This window comes from Gadus macrocephalus, chromosome 1, assembly GCF_031168955.1.
Source record: "Gadus macrocephalus chromosome 1, ASM3116895v1".
NCBI classification, from domain to species: Eukaryota; Metazoa; Chordata; class Actinopteri; order Gadiformes; family Gadidae; genus Gadus; species Gadus macrocephalus.
In genome coordinates, this window is record NC_082382.1 from 5,311,757 (window position 1) to 5,327,668 (window position 15,912).

The window sequence follows — 15,912 nt, forward strand, 5'->3', positions numbered from 1 at the left end:
TGTCTTTCAGTATTTATTCAAAACAGTTTTTTTTAATGGTGCTACAAATGTAAAAAACAAGAAAGAAAAAAAATACCAAAATGAAAGAAACAAAAACAAATCAACAAATGGTCATGTCTTCACTATATGCATCTCGAGCAACGTACACTAAACATGCTAGGAAAATATTAAACGGATACCGTCCTCGGTGGAAGCCATGTAACACTATCAATTAACTTAGTACAGTTACACATGTCGTTCCAGAACCAAACAACCCTTCCACAACACACACACACACACGACTGCGTGATCCACAGTCAGTATAGGGACTTCCTCGCCACCGCCCAGTCCTGCTCAAACGTCCAGCAGCTTGAGGATACTGTCCCTCTCCTTCAGGGCTTTCCAGGCCTGGTCCTTCTCCTTCTTGGTGGGCGAGCGCTTCTTCTGCCGGGCCGCCATGATGCGCCGGAAGGCCTCCATCACCTCGTTGTCCGACACGCGGACCCGCTGCCGCAGCTCCTGCTTCCGCATCTCCTCCCTCGCCAGCCTGCCGCCCAAAAGATGTTCAAACACGCTCAGCAAAACGGTCTTCAGCTTGTACAAGGGAGTTCAGGGGAACATTTAAGAAAAGAAAGAAGGAAGGGAGGGAAGGAGGGGGGGAAGAATGAGGGAGGAGGGTTGAGGATTCTCCCTCAGCAGTCTAGTGGTTAGACACATAGGAGACTTAGGCCCAATCCCGTTTCTACCCCTTACCCCTTGCCCTTCCCCCTACCCCTTCAAAACAAGGGGGAGGGGTAAGGGTTAGAAATGGGATTGGGCCTTAAGGAGTGTTACCACAGGGATAAGGGGGAGAGGGGGAGCAGGGCTCAAGACCATTTATTAATAAATAAAAATTATTCATAATTTGTTTATTGAAGTCATCTTTTACGCATTGGTGCCAATAATAATAATCTATGTTCTATAGAAAAACCACAGTCTAAATTCCTCCCAAGGACTGAAGACTTTGGAGGACTTTCCCCTAACAATATTATAGTGGTGCTATAACCATGCTCCTTTCCAACATTTCAAAACAGGGCTGCCCCTACATTAGTTGACCTTCTAGTTTAACCTGTCGTTGTTTGAACATGTCTAAATGGAAAAAAAGCTTAATAAAAAAGTGAAAACACAATATCACGAGTAAGTACTGTGGGGAGGAAGTCAGTGTCTATTTCATCCACTCTTGGTCGGAGTCGACAAACAGCAGAGCTTCATCCTAAAGCGGTTCGCCACCAGATGAGCCACGGAGTACCGCGGAGCACGCTGCATGTTAGAGCGACCACACACTGATTCCAGTTCAGGTCTGTTTCATGTACTGGCTGCTGAAAATGATTTTATGCAGCGCTGTTGTGAGCTCTTTTCATTGAAAACACAACCCACTTGTCCCAGTTTAGACATACAGCTAAAATGGGGGTTTGTACACTGTAAAAGGTTCCAATGAACTCGTATCCCATTATTAGTGCTTGTCAAGACAAAGCAAGGGGGAAAAAAACATGGGACGCGCTATTCTGGATGACAGATCTCCAGAAAAGGAAAAATAGCACTTTTTACACGTGAGGTGTTTGTCGCGCCTGCTAATTCATTCTCAGGCCTTACATAGAGCTGATTTTTTGTTGAAACCGCATAAGTAGTGTGCCTTTGGGCCGACCGTCCAAACGTTCGGTGCCCGAAACCGCACTTTTCTGAAACCATGTCCCAGGGTGGTTTCAGATATAACCGGATCTATGCGGTTTCGTGTGGACGCCTGAAACGCAAACGACAAGCTGGGCGACGTTTGAGTTGCGTTTAATTTTTTATTTATTTGTATTTTTTGTAGCTTTAAATAGAGCCTCTCGTCAATTTAATTACTAACTGTACATTAGTGTACAATAGTACTTTAACTGGAATATATTATTTCATTATCATCCTTATACAGATGGATAGTACATGAAAAAAAAAAAGGATAAAATGTATTAGGGAGCCACCAAATGAAAAACGAAGATGTTAGTCTTGGAGGAGAAGGGAGGAAGGAGGCCCGACTCGGGTGAGGACAGGTGATGAAGAGGCTTTACCGCAGGAGCTCCTGCTTGCGGGTTCTGTTGTGGGTGCTCAGAGCCTTGAGCTCCGCCTGCCGCTTGTGGAGCTCGGCCAGGACCTCGTCCTCGGAGTCGCCCCCCGCCCCGGGACGCTCCTCCGAGTCCAGCAGCCCCTGGGCCACCAGCTCCTCCTTGATCCGCGCCTCCAGGGAGCGCGTGTGGGGAACACTGGGGAAGGCAGCTCATAAGAGACGTGCTCCGGGGACGCCCGCTAACCATGTATGCTTGGGTGACGCATATTAAACACAAACCATTTAGATGTAGAACTGAGTTAGTGTATAGCATCATTGAATTAACAAACAAACTAATTATCAACCATAAAAAAGGCCCATTTCCTCTAAACTTTCGCAATATCTTTGATATAGGTGCTCAATCATTATCTGGTAAAGTATATCCCCTTCCGGTGCTTTGGGTGTTGGATTCTGCAGTACGTACCAGAAGGCCTTGCCCTGGCTGCGTGGGGAGGTGCCCGCGCCGTCGGCGGCATCCTTCCCCGCCATGTCCGGGATGGGAGAATCCTCCATGGGGGATATGATGTTCTCCTGTACAAATGACACAACGTCTTATTAGAGTCACCATGTAGTGATGGTGTAACTGTCTACACTGGCCCTTACTCTCACTCTTTAAAAAAGGTACGATTTGGCTGAATGAGTTGTCCAAACTGTAAAGATTTAGGAGAAAGCAGACAACCGGAAAGTTGGGTTGTGGCCTCCTGTTGCATTCCAACAAGTCTGAACCAACAAACCAATAACGTTGTACAAGTAGTAATGTTGTACAACTAGCAACGTTGTAATAGTAGCAACGTTGTACAAGTAGTAACGTTGTACAAGTGGTTAGTTTAGAAGCTTTGCGCTCCTGTTCGTCTCATGAAGACCAAGGGCTAACTGGATGCTTGTGACCCTCTTGTGGTACAGAGTGGTATTACCAGATGTTTCAGGCGAGAGAGGAAGTGAACTCAATAGTGTTTTATTTTATAATATGTCTTATATGATCAAAATAGCCAGAGTTATGCTATTTTATCGCTGTTAATGATATGATCAAAATAGCAATAGCTTTGCTATTTTATCTCTGTTAATGAAAAAAAAACATCATTAAGAGAACATAAGTCAATTAATTTGTTTTTGCCAGTCCCCGCAAAACTGTTTGTGAATGTTCCGGTCTGCTTCGAACACAGGTAATGGTATTATCATTAATTAAAATGTACTTTTATTTCACTCTTTCCACTCATAACCGACGGACATAGGCGGCGAGGTGTCTGTGGGACGGTCGAGCTCTGCCTGGGCAGTGTGAGAGAGGGTTCAGATTCAAGGACACTTGTGTGGAGCTTGTTCTGAGCTGTCATATTATACATTTCATGTGTAATTTCACTCATTCTAACCCTCATATAATGAATGAAAGAGGTCCCCCTTCCAACTACTGCCCCCTGGAAAGACAGTTCAGAGCTGAAAACATCCCACTTTTGTAACAGCAGGTACCCTGCCACTATTAGGCACCTCAATGCCCATGCACCTTGCAGAGTAAACCTGTATTAAATGCACCTTATTCAAAGGCACTTTATAGACTGCACAAGACACTTCATGGGAAGTTGCAATAGCACAAGATCGATTCATTAAGCTTTTTACTGTTTTGAATGATTGTTTGTCAGTGGTTCTCAAACTATGGTATGCTGCACTATCTAGTGGGACCTTTTAAATTAAAAACAATAATATCAAAATGCTAGTATGAATGGAAATACATTAACCATGAGATCATTAAAATGGGGTTTTAAATAGGTTTTTCCTTTTCTGTAATATTTTTATCTCAATATCAGCCTGTTTCGTAGACATCTAAACTGGCATCTGGCTAAGCTATAAGCTAGCCAGATGCCACGAGTAAGTACTGTGGGGAGGTAAGCTATAAGCGCTATAATTATGAATGGTTCTGGTCGTAGCGGGAACTATTTGGAAGTGATTGTGTTGACGGGGCCTCAATGGAGAGGCGAACAGGCAGAGAAGAGGCGCAGCGTACTGTCAAGCGGCACGAGTAGCGGGAGCAAACGGCACATTTTAATTTCTGCATCTATTATCAAGATATTTATTAGTAATACAGTGAAAATTTGTTGAAATGTTAATATTTGGATGGCATGTGTGGCACGCTGTGTGCCGCTACATTTTCTGGTTGCAACCCTAACATTTTCAGTTAGGAGCCACAGTGCTGCTAGTGAAAAAAGTTAGTCTGGAGCCATGGAACATAATCCATTGGCCCACTGATAAAAATCCCTTGCATTTAAAGTATTATGAATGCTATCAACTTGGTGACGTAGTGGCACTGTTTGTATCTTTGGTAAAATGATCGCTTTGAGATCGCCACTATAAAGTTTACTCTTCATCGTTTTGCATAATGTACCTTTAAAAAATACTTTTGGAGGGAAAACGTATGATAAGGATGATGATGGGGTTCTAGCTCCCCAAAAAGATGTGTTCAATACTGTTTAGTAGCGCTTAATACATTGAAGGTATTTCATGAGACCAAACCCTTCAAGGTAAGGTCAGAGAATAGGGCAGTGAGAGAGTGGCGTGTCTCACCTCTACGAGGGCCTGTAGCAGGCGTTGTGTCAGGGGCCCGAAGGGACAGCCGTCCTCTGGTGACTCATGCTGGCTCTCAGACTTCTTCATAAGGGAGTCCACGTCTAGAAAGGAGGAGAAGGTCAGCGCTATCACTGTTCAGTCTCAAAGGCTTTCACAGGTCCATCTTCAGAGGACAATCAGAGGACGTGATCACGCCTTGAAACAAAAAGGAAGATGCCAAGATAACTTAATGCAAAGTCTATGGTTAATAAAAGAAGAAACCACCAAAAAAAAAAAATCGATAACTTGCGCATGAACGAGATCACCTCAGAAAGAAAGTGTGCTTGTGTTTAGGGGGCTTGGCTCCGAGCAACAGAAGTCAGTCTTGTCAGCAGTCTAACTATTTGAATAATTGAAAGTGGTAATCTCAACATTTTTACTGTAAATAAATATCTGTGTAGTCACTATTTAACACTGTATGAGATTGAGAATGATTGAGCCTATTGCCCACTGATGAAACCCCTTGCATTTGGTCAGAGGCAACGCTGTTTATCTCTAGGTACAGATGGCTGCTTATCACCAAAGATGTCGCCTTTGGTGACAACGGAATGCAAATCTCGGAGATAGCCACTCTTAAACCTACTGGTCAAAAAATCTAAACAAAACACTGCAATACCTTAAATTACATAAAAGTGTAGCATTCAACTCTCAATGTTATCAACCAACTCACTCAGTGAGTTTCAAGCATGGTGCATGGTGTCTATTGGGCTCCAGGCTTACCTTTAGCATCCAGCTCAGACAGGGGGCCTCCCGTCATGCTCTTCTTCTTGTCATTGGCCCGCGCCCCCTCCCTCTGCTCCTCCAGCAGGTCCTCCTGGGCCCAGCGCTGGGAGTAGTGCTTCCCCAACACGGGGATCTGTGGTGGGGGACAGACACACCACGTCACCATCGTCGCCAAAATACTTAATTCGGATCCAGCAGTCCTGCTGCTGGGTCAGGTCGGCACAGGGCTAGGGCCGGAAGAAATGATCTGCAAGGGCGGTGGTATGCCTTGTTTCCTGTTTGAATTAGAGAGACATTCTACTGAAGAAAACTAAGTGGCGCCAGGGGGCGAGGCTTCCACAAGGGGATTTTAATATGGGTATTTCTAGAGGTGCCAGTATACTAATTTGAACCTTTAGACCATTTTTTATGGTTAACTACAACAGGCCAAGTTTGTGTTTACCAATAACGCACAGATTACCGATTAGACATGTTTGGTAGAAACAAATATGAGGAGAAATTAAGCGAAACCCCATTATCTGAAATGGTCTGACATCAGATTTAAGATATTCAGTTAAAGGCTGATTTGTGATGCAACCAAAATACTAATTCATAATTCTCTTCAAATGTCTGACCGCTAGCTGATAGGTATGAGATGTTTAGCCTTTGTGTCTAAACACGGCTGCAGAGTCACCTATCTGTGACTGCAGTCTAGTAAACTGCGCTGCAGGGTAAGTGGGAATCTATGGAATTACAATAAAAACTATTTCTGGCCTACGAGAATCAAATCCATAGAGTAGTAGAGAAGATCTGTAGAGTAGATAAAGTGGTGGTGCACTGCAGTTTATCAACAGGGTTGAGAAAACGGGCAACATAGCAACAAACAAAACAAACAAAAACTAATGATGAGGGGTAGAGCTGGCGGTTAGATTTATCAGCCATACTTTGTAGTATTCGGCCTCATCGTCTGGGGGTTTCAGGAGCTCTTCCAGCAGCCTGATCTCCTCATTGGTGATGTCAGCACAGTAGGGCTCAACTAAGGCCCAAAACCTAAACATCAAGACAACCAAAGGCATTGTTAAACAATACACAAAGAAATACATATAGATAAATACACTACAATACATACAATGCTATTGAATAATCCCGTGATTCTGATGAGATTGTGTGGCATTCTGCCTTTACATTTCTCTTTATTTCTGCGTTGAACCTATTGTCTTTTCTGGGATGAACATCTATCTGTGAAACAGGGATGTGGTTGTGCAGCGACGGACCTGTTGGGAGAGTCGTTTTTTGGCGTGCGGGGAATGTCTTGAGGATCCTCATTGAACTCGTACTCCTGGACCTTGGCCTGCAGGTTCTTCAGCTTGGGCCTCCCGGGTCCGGGGCCCGGTGCGTGGCCGCCCTTACCCTCCAACTTCTGCTTCTTGGGCTTGTGGCGCGACGACGCCAACGGGTCGGGGTCTTTGCCGATCTTCAGGAAGCGCTTGTCCCCCTTCTTATCCTGCCAGTCTGTGAGGATCTGGGAGCAGGGAGAGGTCAAGGCTCATCAGAATCATCTGGACATGATGGCTCTTTGTGCTACCATCATGTCTGCCTGTTTGGCCCCTATTGCACTCTAAACAACGCCTGGAGGTAGGATCCCCCTCATACAGGTTCCCTCTCAGGGTTGATATATTGTTTCTCCTTCTTCTGACAAATGTACTTACTGTAAGTCACTTTGGATAAAAGCGTCTGCTAAATGCCCTCAATGTAAGTGTAAATGTAAACGGTTCCCTTGGATTGCCCTTTAGCAGGCATAGGGTTAGATTGATGTCGTAAAACGAAGTCTGTGAAGCCATCTGAGAATGTAACTGTGATCAAGGGCTAGACAAAATCTGTTGCCTAGAGACGGAGATGTGGCGGCTCCAGAGACACGTCCCCCTACCTGTCTCTGTTCCTCCAGCGCTCTGAGGCGGCGGTTGGCCGACGACAGCAGGGTCTCCAGCTCCAGCTGGAGTGTGTCCAGCTCCTCGATGCCGATGCCATCGTCCTCCGAGCGGCCCAGCACGGCGGTGTAGCGGGGGCACACCTTGACGTGCTCCACGGGCTTGAAGTCGTAGTACTTCAGCGGGGGGCAGTCCTTCAGCTCACTCATCATGCCACCTCTTCACAGGTACCTAGGTGTATCTGATCGAACAGGCAGGGGTGAGGGGAAGGTGGCAGAGCGCGCACGCGCACACACACACACACACACACACACACACACACACACACACACACACACACACACACACACACACACACACACACACACACACACACACACACACACACACACACACACACACACACACACACACACACACACACACACACACACACACACACACACACACACACACACACACACACACACGCAAGCGCGCGCGCCTCTGCCTGAACCGCGTAACAACGATAAATGACCCACATATTCACAAATGTGGGGAATGAACCTTAACAATTTTGCAATGAACATAGTTATTTAAACATCTGGTTGAACAAGTCATTACGAATATATATTGTTTAGAGCAACGACATTTACCTTTAGTGAACGGCGTCCATTATGGAACAAACCATTTGAAAGCAAGGGGTCCTGCAATGTAACGGAGACAAACCTGTAATCAGTACTCCTATAATAACCCTTTTTGCAATAATTATATTGCAAGAAAATAGATCTGAAATTCTACCCAATAATTCATCCTATGTTTTTCCGCAGAAAACCTCCAAAGATAAAAAGATCTAATTCTGAACCCATTGGTAAAATGGTATCCTCAGTAGAGACCATTATACGTGTTCGGCTGTTATTTAAATAAATGAATCCCTATACATTACGATGTATTGCTTTGTTCTCTATATTATTATACGTTTATATAAATTATATCTTCGTTATAATCATGCTTATGGATTTCAGTATGTTTTATTTAACGTGAAGCAGATATCCACATCCTACAATGCAATGGACTCGTCTCGAGTGGTGTTGGTTTTGCTGACAATTTAAGCCAAACAGGCGGGGCTTATAATATGTTTCAACGTAACCGCCTCCGACACTTGTGTTGAAACGAGCGGTGAGCCAAATCGAGCGCGTCCTATGTTTATACTGTTGTCAAACTGTAGGAGGAAGCGCAGTCCCAGGCGTGGCAGAATCATTTCCGCCTTCTACAGCACAGAAATGGTAAGACTAGCACAATAATAATAGTGTCAAAATAATGTTAATATTCCAGCAATAGGCACATCTTAACATTTATCTTGCATTCATGTCCGGTGATTTATTTAACATTGCTAAAACATGATGTTAGGCGGATTGTTTCTCAAGGCTTACCGTTGACATCCTCAGCTGACCACATCTGTCCATATAGTGTTAAAGTCTTCATGTGTTCTCCTCGTTTCATATTGATTTAAGAGTATCGAGTTAAACTCGTCCGTTTCAGTTTAAGGATGCTGTGCTCCAGTTTGCATGCATTTGCCATTTTTTGTTTTCTGACTATTTTACTACTGCTCATTTAGTAGAATATTTGATCTATTGTGACTTACAGTGATTTGAGATAGGCTATGAAGGAACAGATCCAATGTGTAACTTTACTCTTAAGGCGTTCAGTCTGTTCAGTTCAGTTCTGTACAGTTCAATACTTTATCTGTCCCGAAAGGGAAATTCGGTTTGCAGAAGTGGTAAGGAAACGAACAAAACAACCTGACCAAATACAACAAATAAAATAAAATAAAAGTCTATTCCATTTGAATTCTTTAAAAAATAAAATGCTTTAGTGCTGTTTGAGAGTGCCGTCAAGTTGCTACACTTGTTAGGTGCACTAGGAATTCCTAGGAAAATGTTCTACGTATTTTACCTAACCCTGGGCAGCCTGCGCCTCCGACCCGATGGAGGGAGAACAAATCCCTCAAGAGGAGCTGCTCAGACCGTTCTGATGTTGTGGATGTCATGCTCCTCAGACAGCCACCTTGCGGCCCTACCTGAACGCTGTGAGGGCCACCCTGCAGGCGGCCCTCTGCCTGGAGAACTTCTCCTCCCAGGTGGTGGAGCGGCACAACAAGCCCGAGGTGGAGGTTAGGTAGGTTTAGGTTCGGGATGGTGTTCACGCTCTGTAAGATTGTCTTCAGTGGATGGGGTTTTCTTCTGTTCAAATGCACACTAGGCTTTAGCAGCTATCCGTATATTTATATATATATTTTTTTGTTTTGTTTTGTCAAGGATCAATTGCCATTACCATTACAAATGATTACCGTATTTGTCATGATTCACAGAAGAGCCCAAACTATTTAGAGATAGTTTCAGTCTTTAACTGCTTCAATCAGAAGATAGATTGGTGGGCTCAGACCCAAAGCCTCTGTCTTCAAGTTGTTGGACTTGTTCAGACATGCATTAGAAATCCTATAATGCAAAGAATGGTACGAGCTGGGACAAGCCACTGACAGCTGGGTCAAGTAAACTTATTTTGCACCCATTTTATTGACTTCCTCTAAAGTTACTATTACTGAATACAACAAGGAAAAAATACATTTTCGAAACCTTACGGAAGTGTAGTTTTTGCACAAGTTGTTTGTTTCACCTTATAATTGAATAATTCTGCCTCTTCACAGAAGTAGCAAGGAGCTTCTGCTCCAGCCGGTGATGATCAGTCGCAACGAAAAGGAGAAGGTCCTCATTGAGGGCTCCATCAACTCCGTGAGAGTCAGCATCGCGGTCAAGCAGGTCACAAACAAACTACTACTTCCTCAACATGGATGTGTGTGGGTTGCCAGATTGGGAAAGATTTCCCGCCCAATCTGGCCCAATCTGGCAACACAGTGTGGATGGCTATTGTTGTTGACATGGACCAAAACCCTGACCTCAGTCAATAACAGAAACATGTTCTCTGTTGTGCCCAGGCGGATGAGATCGAGAAGATCCTCTGCCACAAGTTCATGCGCTTCATGATGATGAGAGCGGAGAACTTCTTCATCCTGAGAAGGAAGTCAGTGGAGGTGAGAGTTGAAGAACGGCGCTTTGCTGTCTGGAGGTGGTGACTTTAAATGAAAATACGATGCAGGATACAAAACATAATTCCACGCTTTGGTGAATAAATGTTCATAGTGCTTGTCTTCACTGCCTGTAAACGTAATGGGCGGAGCCACTGCTGCAGAATCACGTTTTTATCATGGCTCGTTTTCTAAAGTGCTTTAATTGATAAAACAAGGTTATTTTAATAACACACAGTAGAAAATAAACAATATCACACACAGTTTCAAAAGACTGCGAGTAGGCAGCAAGTCTGAATATTGTGCAAAGTTTTGAATCGACCTCAGAGCAGGCCAGTGCTATTGGCCCGGTGATGAAGCACACTGCTGTTTGATTATCCAAAACTAAAGAATGATTTTCCGATCATCCCATGTATGGCAATTCTGATGCTGGCTGCCCCCCAACTGAAGCGTTGACTTGACGCGTTCTTGACGTCCAGCCCCCTGATCACTGGGATGTTCAGATTAAATTGAATTTAGCCTTCTACCCCCCCTCCCTCCCCTTTGGCTGACCTAATAAACAAATATCTGAATATTCAAATATAAGGGCCAAGTAGTATATCTAAAACTTCATTTAAACTTTGGAAACATGCACACAACCCTACACCAAAAACATTTTTTCTTGCATACCAATGCCTTGAGATGAGATAACCCTTTTTAACCCTGTAAGGGAAACTCAGAAAACACTTTTTTCAGTCTATCAAATGAAGCACAATAAAGTGTATGTGGGTGTTTTGGCCTCAATGGAATAGATTGCCTTCATTGCGCACCATTTAGTGAGACTGATGGTTTGGTTCTCTTCTGCATTTCTCTGTCCCTGTCAGGGATATGACATCAGCTTCCTCATCACCAACTTCCACACGGAGCAGATGTACAAGCACAAGCTGGTGGACTTTGTCATCAACTTCATGGAGGAGATCGACAAGGAGATCAGCGAGATGAAGCTGTCCGTTAACGCCAGGGCCCGAGTCGTCGCAGAAGAGTTCCTCAGAAACGTACGATTTGAGATCGATTTATTTTAGTTCTATAGTAGGATACTTTGTGCATAAACCCAAGTCTATATGCGTTCCTTAAGAGGGTTACACACCTTTCAGATGTTCATTGGTTGAGCCTTGCATTAAAACTGCCAGGCTTAGGGGTTCGTCTCCCACTGGGGACCCAATGCTGAGTAAATGAATCGCCATGTATTTGGCTTGAGGCATTCTGTAAATTAGGTTTCATTCGGTAACTGTCACATTAACCCCTCAGACAAAAGTGTCAGACACTATCCGCGGTTCCTGTTTACATCAAGGTGAGCTTCGATGAGGTCCAGAACCTTTCTCAGGGGTAGCGCACCGTGTTCTTCAGAGCTTTCCTTCACTAAAACGTATTTTTAAGAGCAGTGGAAGGGGTGTTGTGGAGGAGGGAGGGAGGGCCACGCGGATCATAGGGTCACGTTCGATGCCGGTTGTGGCAGGCTGTGGTGGTGTCGGGGCGAGAGGGGACGGTAGGGCTGAGCTTTAACCCCTAACGATCAGAGGGGTCCCATCAGAAGTGATCAGGGAGGGTCCTCAAGGCGTCTTCAGTTGTACGATGGACATTTACATTCTGAATAGAGGAACACAAGCGTGTGAGATCTTCTCAGGTCTATTTATCGACCGGGCCGAGTAAGGCTTGTATATCAGAGAAAGACATCAGCCCAGTACCTGTTTCCTCTGTGAAAGACCCTTTATATCAAGTGGTTTGGAGAAAAATAGATTTATACATTTTATTTTGTCTCGATTCTAGTTGAAAAGCTGTCAATGGTACTGCAAACGTTTTTCTTCATGAGTTATCAATGCATTGATTTATTAATTTTTATTTGAATGTAGTTGATAAAAAAAAAAAAAAAACTCCTCATGAAGATGGTCTATATAACATATTTGTCCACTCTGTTCTTCTCATCAGTTCTGAAGCTGTCCTTCCACGGCTCTGGTTAAAATCAAAGGGATTCCATGCCATGGCCCTGCAGAACAAGAGGAACCACCATCACAGCACCATCATCCAGTCTTGCAGTGCGGCGCTTTGAATCTCGTCTCCAGCATCCACCTGTCCACCATGAGTATCAACCCCTGTAGATAACCAACATGTTGAGCAGGTTGCATTGCAGTTCTGCAACTGTAGAACAAATCCCCACTCCGAGGCGGGTCCTTAAAAGTGTTAGATTGGTTGATATCCCTGGAAACAGGGGGTGCTGAGAATAATGTGGTCCCAAATTACAACCTCAAATCTTTTGTATTGACGGTTTAATGTACCTTTCTACGGTCTCATTTGTCCCAATATTTCTTTAATTTTCTTTTTTTTAATTTGTCTCTCAAGAACACTTGCCCAACATTTCCAAAAGAGGCTCAATGTGCCAAGCATTATATAAAATGGATAGAATATATAGAATGATATTAATATGGATGATAAACAATAAAAACGGTTGTTTATAGCTTCTGCATGACCTCTTCATTATCCTGCCTAAGAAAAGACAGATCTGTGTTGTGGAGCTTGTCCAAGTAAACCATACATCCTGGCTTCTTCTGAAGCCAATGTTATTTCAGGTGTTGGAGTAAGAGCAAGAACAAGAGTTTCTGTGTGAACCACACGGATTCCCAACCTCTTTCATCTTGAGGCCCACTTTCCATCACAGAAGTGTAAGCAGCCAACCTAAATGTGCTACAATGAACCCGACCATAACCCAATTATCGAAAGGAGCCATACTTAGGATACCTATAAATATTACAGCAATTAGGCAGTTTATCTGAAAAATACCATTCATTGTATTTATAAAATGCATTTTTGGGGGAACAAATACCTTAAGCCACTACAGGTTCGGAATGGCTGAACTAATTTAAAGGGAGTATTTTACCTATATTCAGCAAAGTAACATCCACTTTTCATAAACTATTGTACCTTTTCATTTTTAGCTAGTGCATTTTTTTGTGTTTATGCTTCATGAATTATTCAAAGCATTTTTAGCAAACAATTGACAGCAAGGACTTTAGTCAGTCCGACCTGTCTAAGCACCTTCACAAAGCATTTCAACAGCAGCCAGGTGGGGACAGGTGTATGAAGAGTATGTATGCAAGAATGCATGTTTCCATCTATTGTTACCAGTCCTGATTCCGCAAAGAAATATCGTAAAATGTTCAGATACAACATTCAGATGGTGTGGAATGCTAAATTCAGCATCTGGAATACAAGGAAGAACATTTGGAGAACAGTAACACTAAATTAAAGTTGGACTCAGCCCCTAGCCTGCGTATACAAAAATATCACTTTATTATGTTGCATGAGGTCAGGGCATACATTTAAACACATCAATCTACATTGAAAGCAACAGGTCAGCTCCTTCAGAAAATTTAAAATGCCTTTAGGAATATGGATGAGTTCCTTACAAAAACGACGTGAAATGCAATATCCATGTGTTTGAATTCATTCATTCATTCAGTTGGATCCTCAAAATCCACCTCCATTAAAGGATCAGGATGGACATCGGTAGCTGTGCAGTATTCATGTTCTCATAAAATCCATTCAAATATATATTAATTAGTTTTCACATTGGAATCACTGCAGTCAAACTATAGGACTACTGGTCTATAACAATTTTGACTGTAGGTTTAAAACCTTAAACACATCGGAAACATCTTCCTGATTGTTATGAACATCAATTTCAGTAGAAATCACACGAGTCAGTGAACAAGAAACATGTTGCAGTACAAACTGTTAAATTAACCTTCAGACAAAAGGGTCAGACACTATCCGCCGTTCCTGTTTACATCAAGGCGAGCTTCGATGAGGTCCAGAACCTTTCTCAGTGGTAGTGCACCGTGTTCTTCAGAGCTTTCCTTCACCAAAACATATTTTTAATAGCAGTGGAAGGGGTGTTAGGTCACCGTTCGATGCAGGTTGTGGCGGGCTGTGGTGGTGTCGGGGCGAGAGGGGACGGTAGGGCTGAGCTTTAACCCCTAACGATCAGAGGGGTCCCATCAGAAGTGATCAGGGAGGGTCCTCAAGGCGTCTTCAGTTGTACGATGGATATTTACATTCTGAAAAGAGGAACACATGCGAGTGAGATCTACTCAGGTCTATTTATCGACCGGGCCGAGTATTGTCAGAGAAAGACATCAGCCTGTTTCCTCTGTAAAATGCCCTTTATATCAAGTGGTTTTGAGAATAATAGCTTTATACATTTTATTTTGTCTAGAATCTAGTTGAAAAGCCGTCAATGGGACTGCAAATGTTTTCCTTCATGAAACTGGTGGAACAGTGTTATGTTATGGCCGGATACAAGTGCAGTAGCCGTTAGGTAGGTTACTTTCCTCCATAATCATAGGTTCACAACACTATCATTTGCAAACGCTCCTTTGGGGTTTTCTCTAATCTAGAAGAAGCAAGAAACAATTGTGGTTTTGAAATAAAGACCAAGTTAAGGCGTGGTTTATTCATCAGGACGGTACATAGGCATTCATCCAACGGCCATCCAGCGGTCATTATTCAAAGACAGGAAACATGGAAAAATGTACTTCCGTTTTACCAATAGTCTTTCACAATATTATTATTACTACTACTACAACTATAGTTATTATTAAGGAAAGAAATACGATCTTCATGTGCAAAAAGGTGCAGTTTTCTCGGCTGTTTTCTGACTAGCACACAGTTGCAAATAAACAAAACCATGTTTAAAACCCTGAAAAACAAATATAGATGAATGTAAGCTACGATTATGTACATTTGAACGTGTGATATTTCAACATGTTCTGGAGTTGAACTTAATATTTAGTAAACAGGGCCGACTCTCCCACCAAAACAAATGTAATCATTCTCAGAAAATGAGATTACCAAAATCACAACCAATGGGCTAATTTTTCTAAATTAAACTGGATTCCAGTTAATTTCCACCAAGTCGTCAAGCAGTGGAAAGGGTGGATTTCGGTTAATCTGAAGAAAGCAGAGCAGAATGCTAGGTGCTGATTGGTTGGTGCGTGGCGGGGGGGTGGGTGGGGTAAAGGGGTGGGGCGGGGCGAAGCGGGGAGGAACACACTGTCACTGGTGAGCTGGCACTGTAAGCAAAGCCTCCTTTGACCTCCGCGACACCTTTACGTTCTGTACAGCGATAGAGATAACATACAGAGAACACAGGGGAAGGGGGTCAACCAACACATCGGAGGCAAGACGTCTACACTGCATGCCGGGACCACTAGGACACAATATGTGCAATGTGAAATGGATCGTTACTTGACTTTGAAGGATATAATACAATTGTGTTATAAAACTCTACTGCCCAAAAAAAAAGCACCGGCATTACCATGTATTCTGCCTGCTTAGACAATTAACAAAGCCCCGTTATTCCCCGTTGGATTTCGATAGTTTCTTCGAAAAATTATTTAAAGCCATCGTTAAGAGCTCAGCGTTGACTCAATTTTTTATTTTTTAGCAAAGCAATTGAAGTGGCACTATAGTCCAAGCACCTCTGAGCT

At 43.4% G+C, this 15,912-nt stretch overlaps 3 protein-coding genes across 11 annotated transcripts in view; 1 reads left to right on the forward strand and 2 right to left on the reverse strand.

The window, feature by feature from the left end:
* Positions 1 to 9,280, reverse strand: tada3l (transcriptional adaptor 3 (NGG1 homolog, yeast)-like). Of its 3 annotated transcripts, none has more exons than XM_060063939.1 (10): positions 9,262 to 9,280; positions 7,962 to 8,012; positions 7,326 to 7,567; positions 6,673 to 6,920; positions 6,343 to 6,448; positions 5,417 to 5,552; positions 4,655 to 4,758; positions 2,526 to 2,632; positions 2,067 to 2,258; positions 1 to 526 (listed from the first exon to the last, which is right to left on the reverse strand). In XM_060063939.1, the coding sequence occupies exons 3-10, from the start codon at positions 7,536 to 7,538 to the stop codon at positions 334 to 336; spliced, it is 1,299 nt and encodes a 432-aa protein (XP_059919922.1). In that variant the 5' UTR covers positions 7,539 to 7,567; positions 7,962 to 8,012; positions 9,262 to 9,280; the 3' UTR covers positions 1 to 333. The 3 variants fall into 3 exon arrangements, with proteins under 3 accessions (XP_059919922.1, XP_059919923.1, XP_059919921.1); XM_060063940.1 differs by lacking the exon at positions 9,262 to 9,280 and adding an exon at positions 8,739 to 8,757; XM_060063938.1 differs by lacking the exon at positions 9,262 to 9,280 and adding an exon at positions 8,107 to 8,364.
* LOC132466774 (actin-related protein 2/3 complex subunit 4-like) lies at positions 8,444 to 12,761 on the forward strand. The gene is made up of 6 exons (XM_060063948.1): positions 8,444 to 8,591; positions 9,365 to 9,483; positions 10,013 to 10,124; positions 10,301 to 10,396; positions 11,254 to 11,424; positions 12,356 to 12,761. Exons 1-6 carry the CDS (start codon positions 8,508 to 8,510, stop codon positions 12,359 to 12,361), a joined length of 588 nt encoding a protein of 195 aa, XP_059919931.1. The 5' UTR covers positions 8,444 to 8,507; the 3' UTR covers positions 12,362 to 12,761.
* Positions 11,548 to 15,912, reverse strand: part of LOC132466614 (6-phosphofructo-2-kinase/fructose-2,6-bisphosphatase 4-like) — a 19,237-nt gene continuing 14,872 nt past the window's right edge. For 2 of the 7 annotated variants that reach the window (XM_060063929.1, XM_060063888.1), the window contains exon 14: positions 13,691 to 14,481. In XM_060063929.1, the coding sequence (XP_059919912.1) occupies positions 14,422 to 14,481 (60 nt within the window). In that variant the 3' untranslated portion in view covers positions 13,691 to 14,421. Of the gene's footprint in view, positions 12,017 to 13,690; positions 14,482 to 14,842; positions 15,539 to 15,912 lie in introns of those variants that run through there. The other 5 variants (XM_060063919.1, XM_060063880.1, XM_060063897.1 and 2 more) reach the window with 4 other exon arrangements.

Coding starts and splice junctions, on each gene's coding strand:
- tada3l (XM_060063939.1), bottom strand. CDS start 7,538: ATGATGAGTGAGCTGAAGGACTGCCCCCCGCTGAAGTACTACGACTTC. Junction 4,759..5,416: donor GTCTGAGCTGGATGCTAAAG/GTAAGCCTGGAG, acceptor CCTCCTTTCTAG/ACGTGGACTCCCTTATGAAG. Junction 2,259..2,525: donor AGCCAGGGCAAGGCCTTCTG/GTACGTACTGCA, acceptor TGCCTTCCCCAG/TGTTCCCCACACGCGCTCCC.
- LOC132466774 (XM_060063948.1), top strand. CDS start 8,508: ATGTTTATACTGTTGTCAAACTGTAGGAGGAAGCGCAGTCCCAGGCGT. Junction 8,592..9,364: donor CCTTCTACAGCACAGAAATG/GTAAGACTAGCA, acceptor CATGCTCCTCAG/ACAGCCACCTTGCGGCCCTA. Junction 10,125..10,300: donor TCAGCATCGCGGTCAAGCAG/GTCACAAACAAA, acceptor TGTTGTGCCCAG/GCGGATGAGATCGAGAAGAT.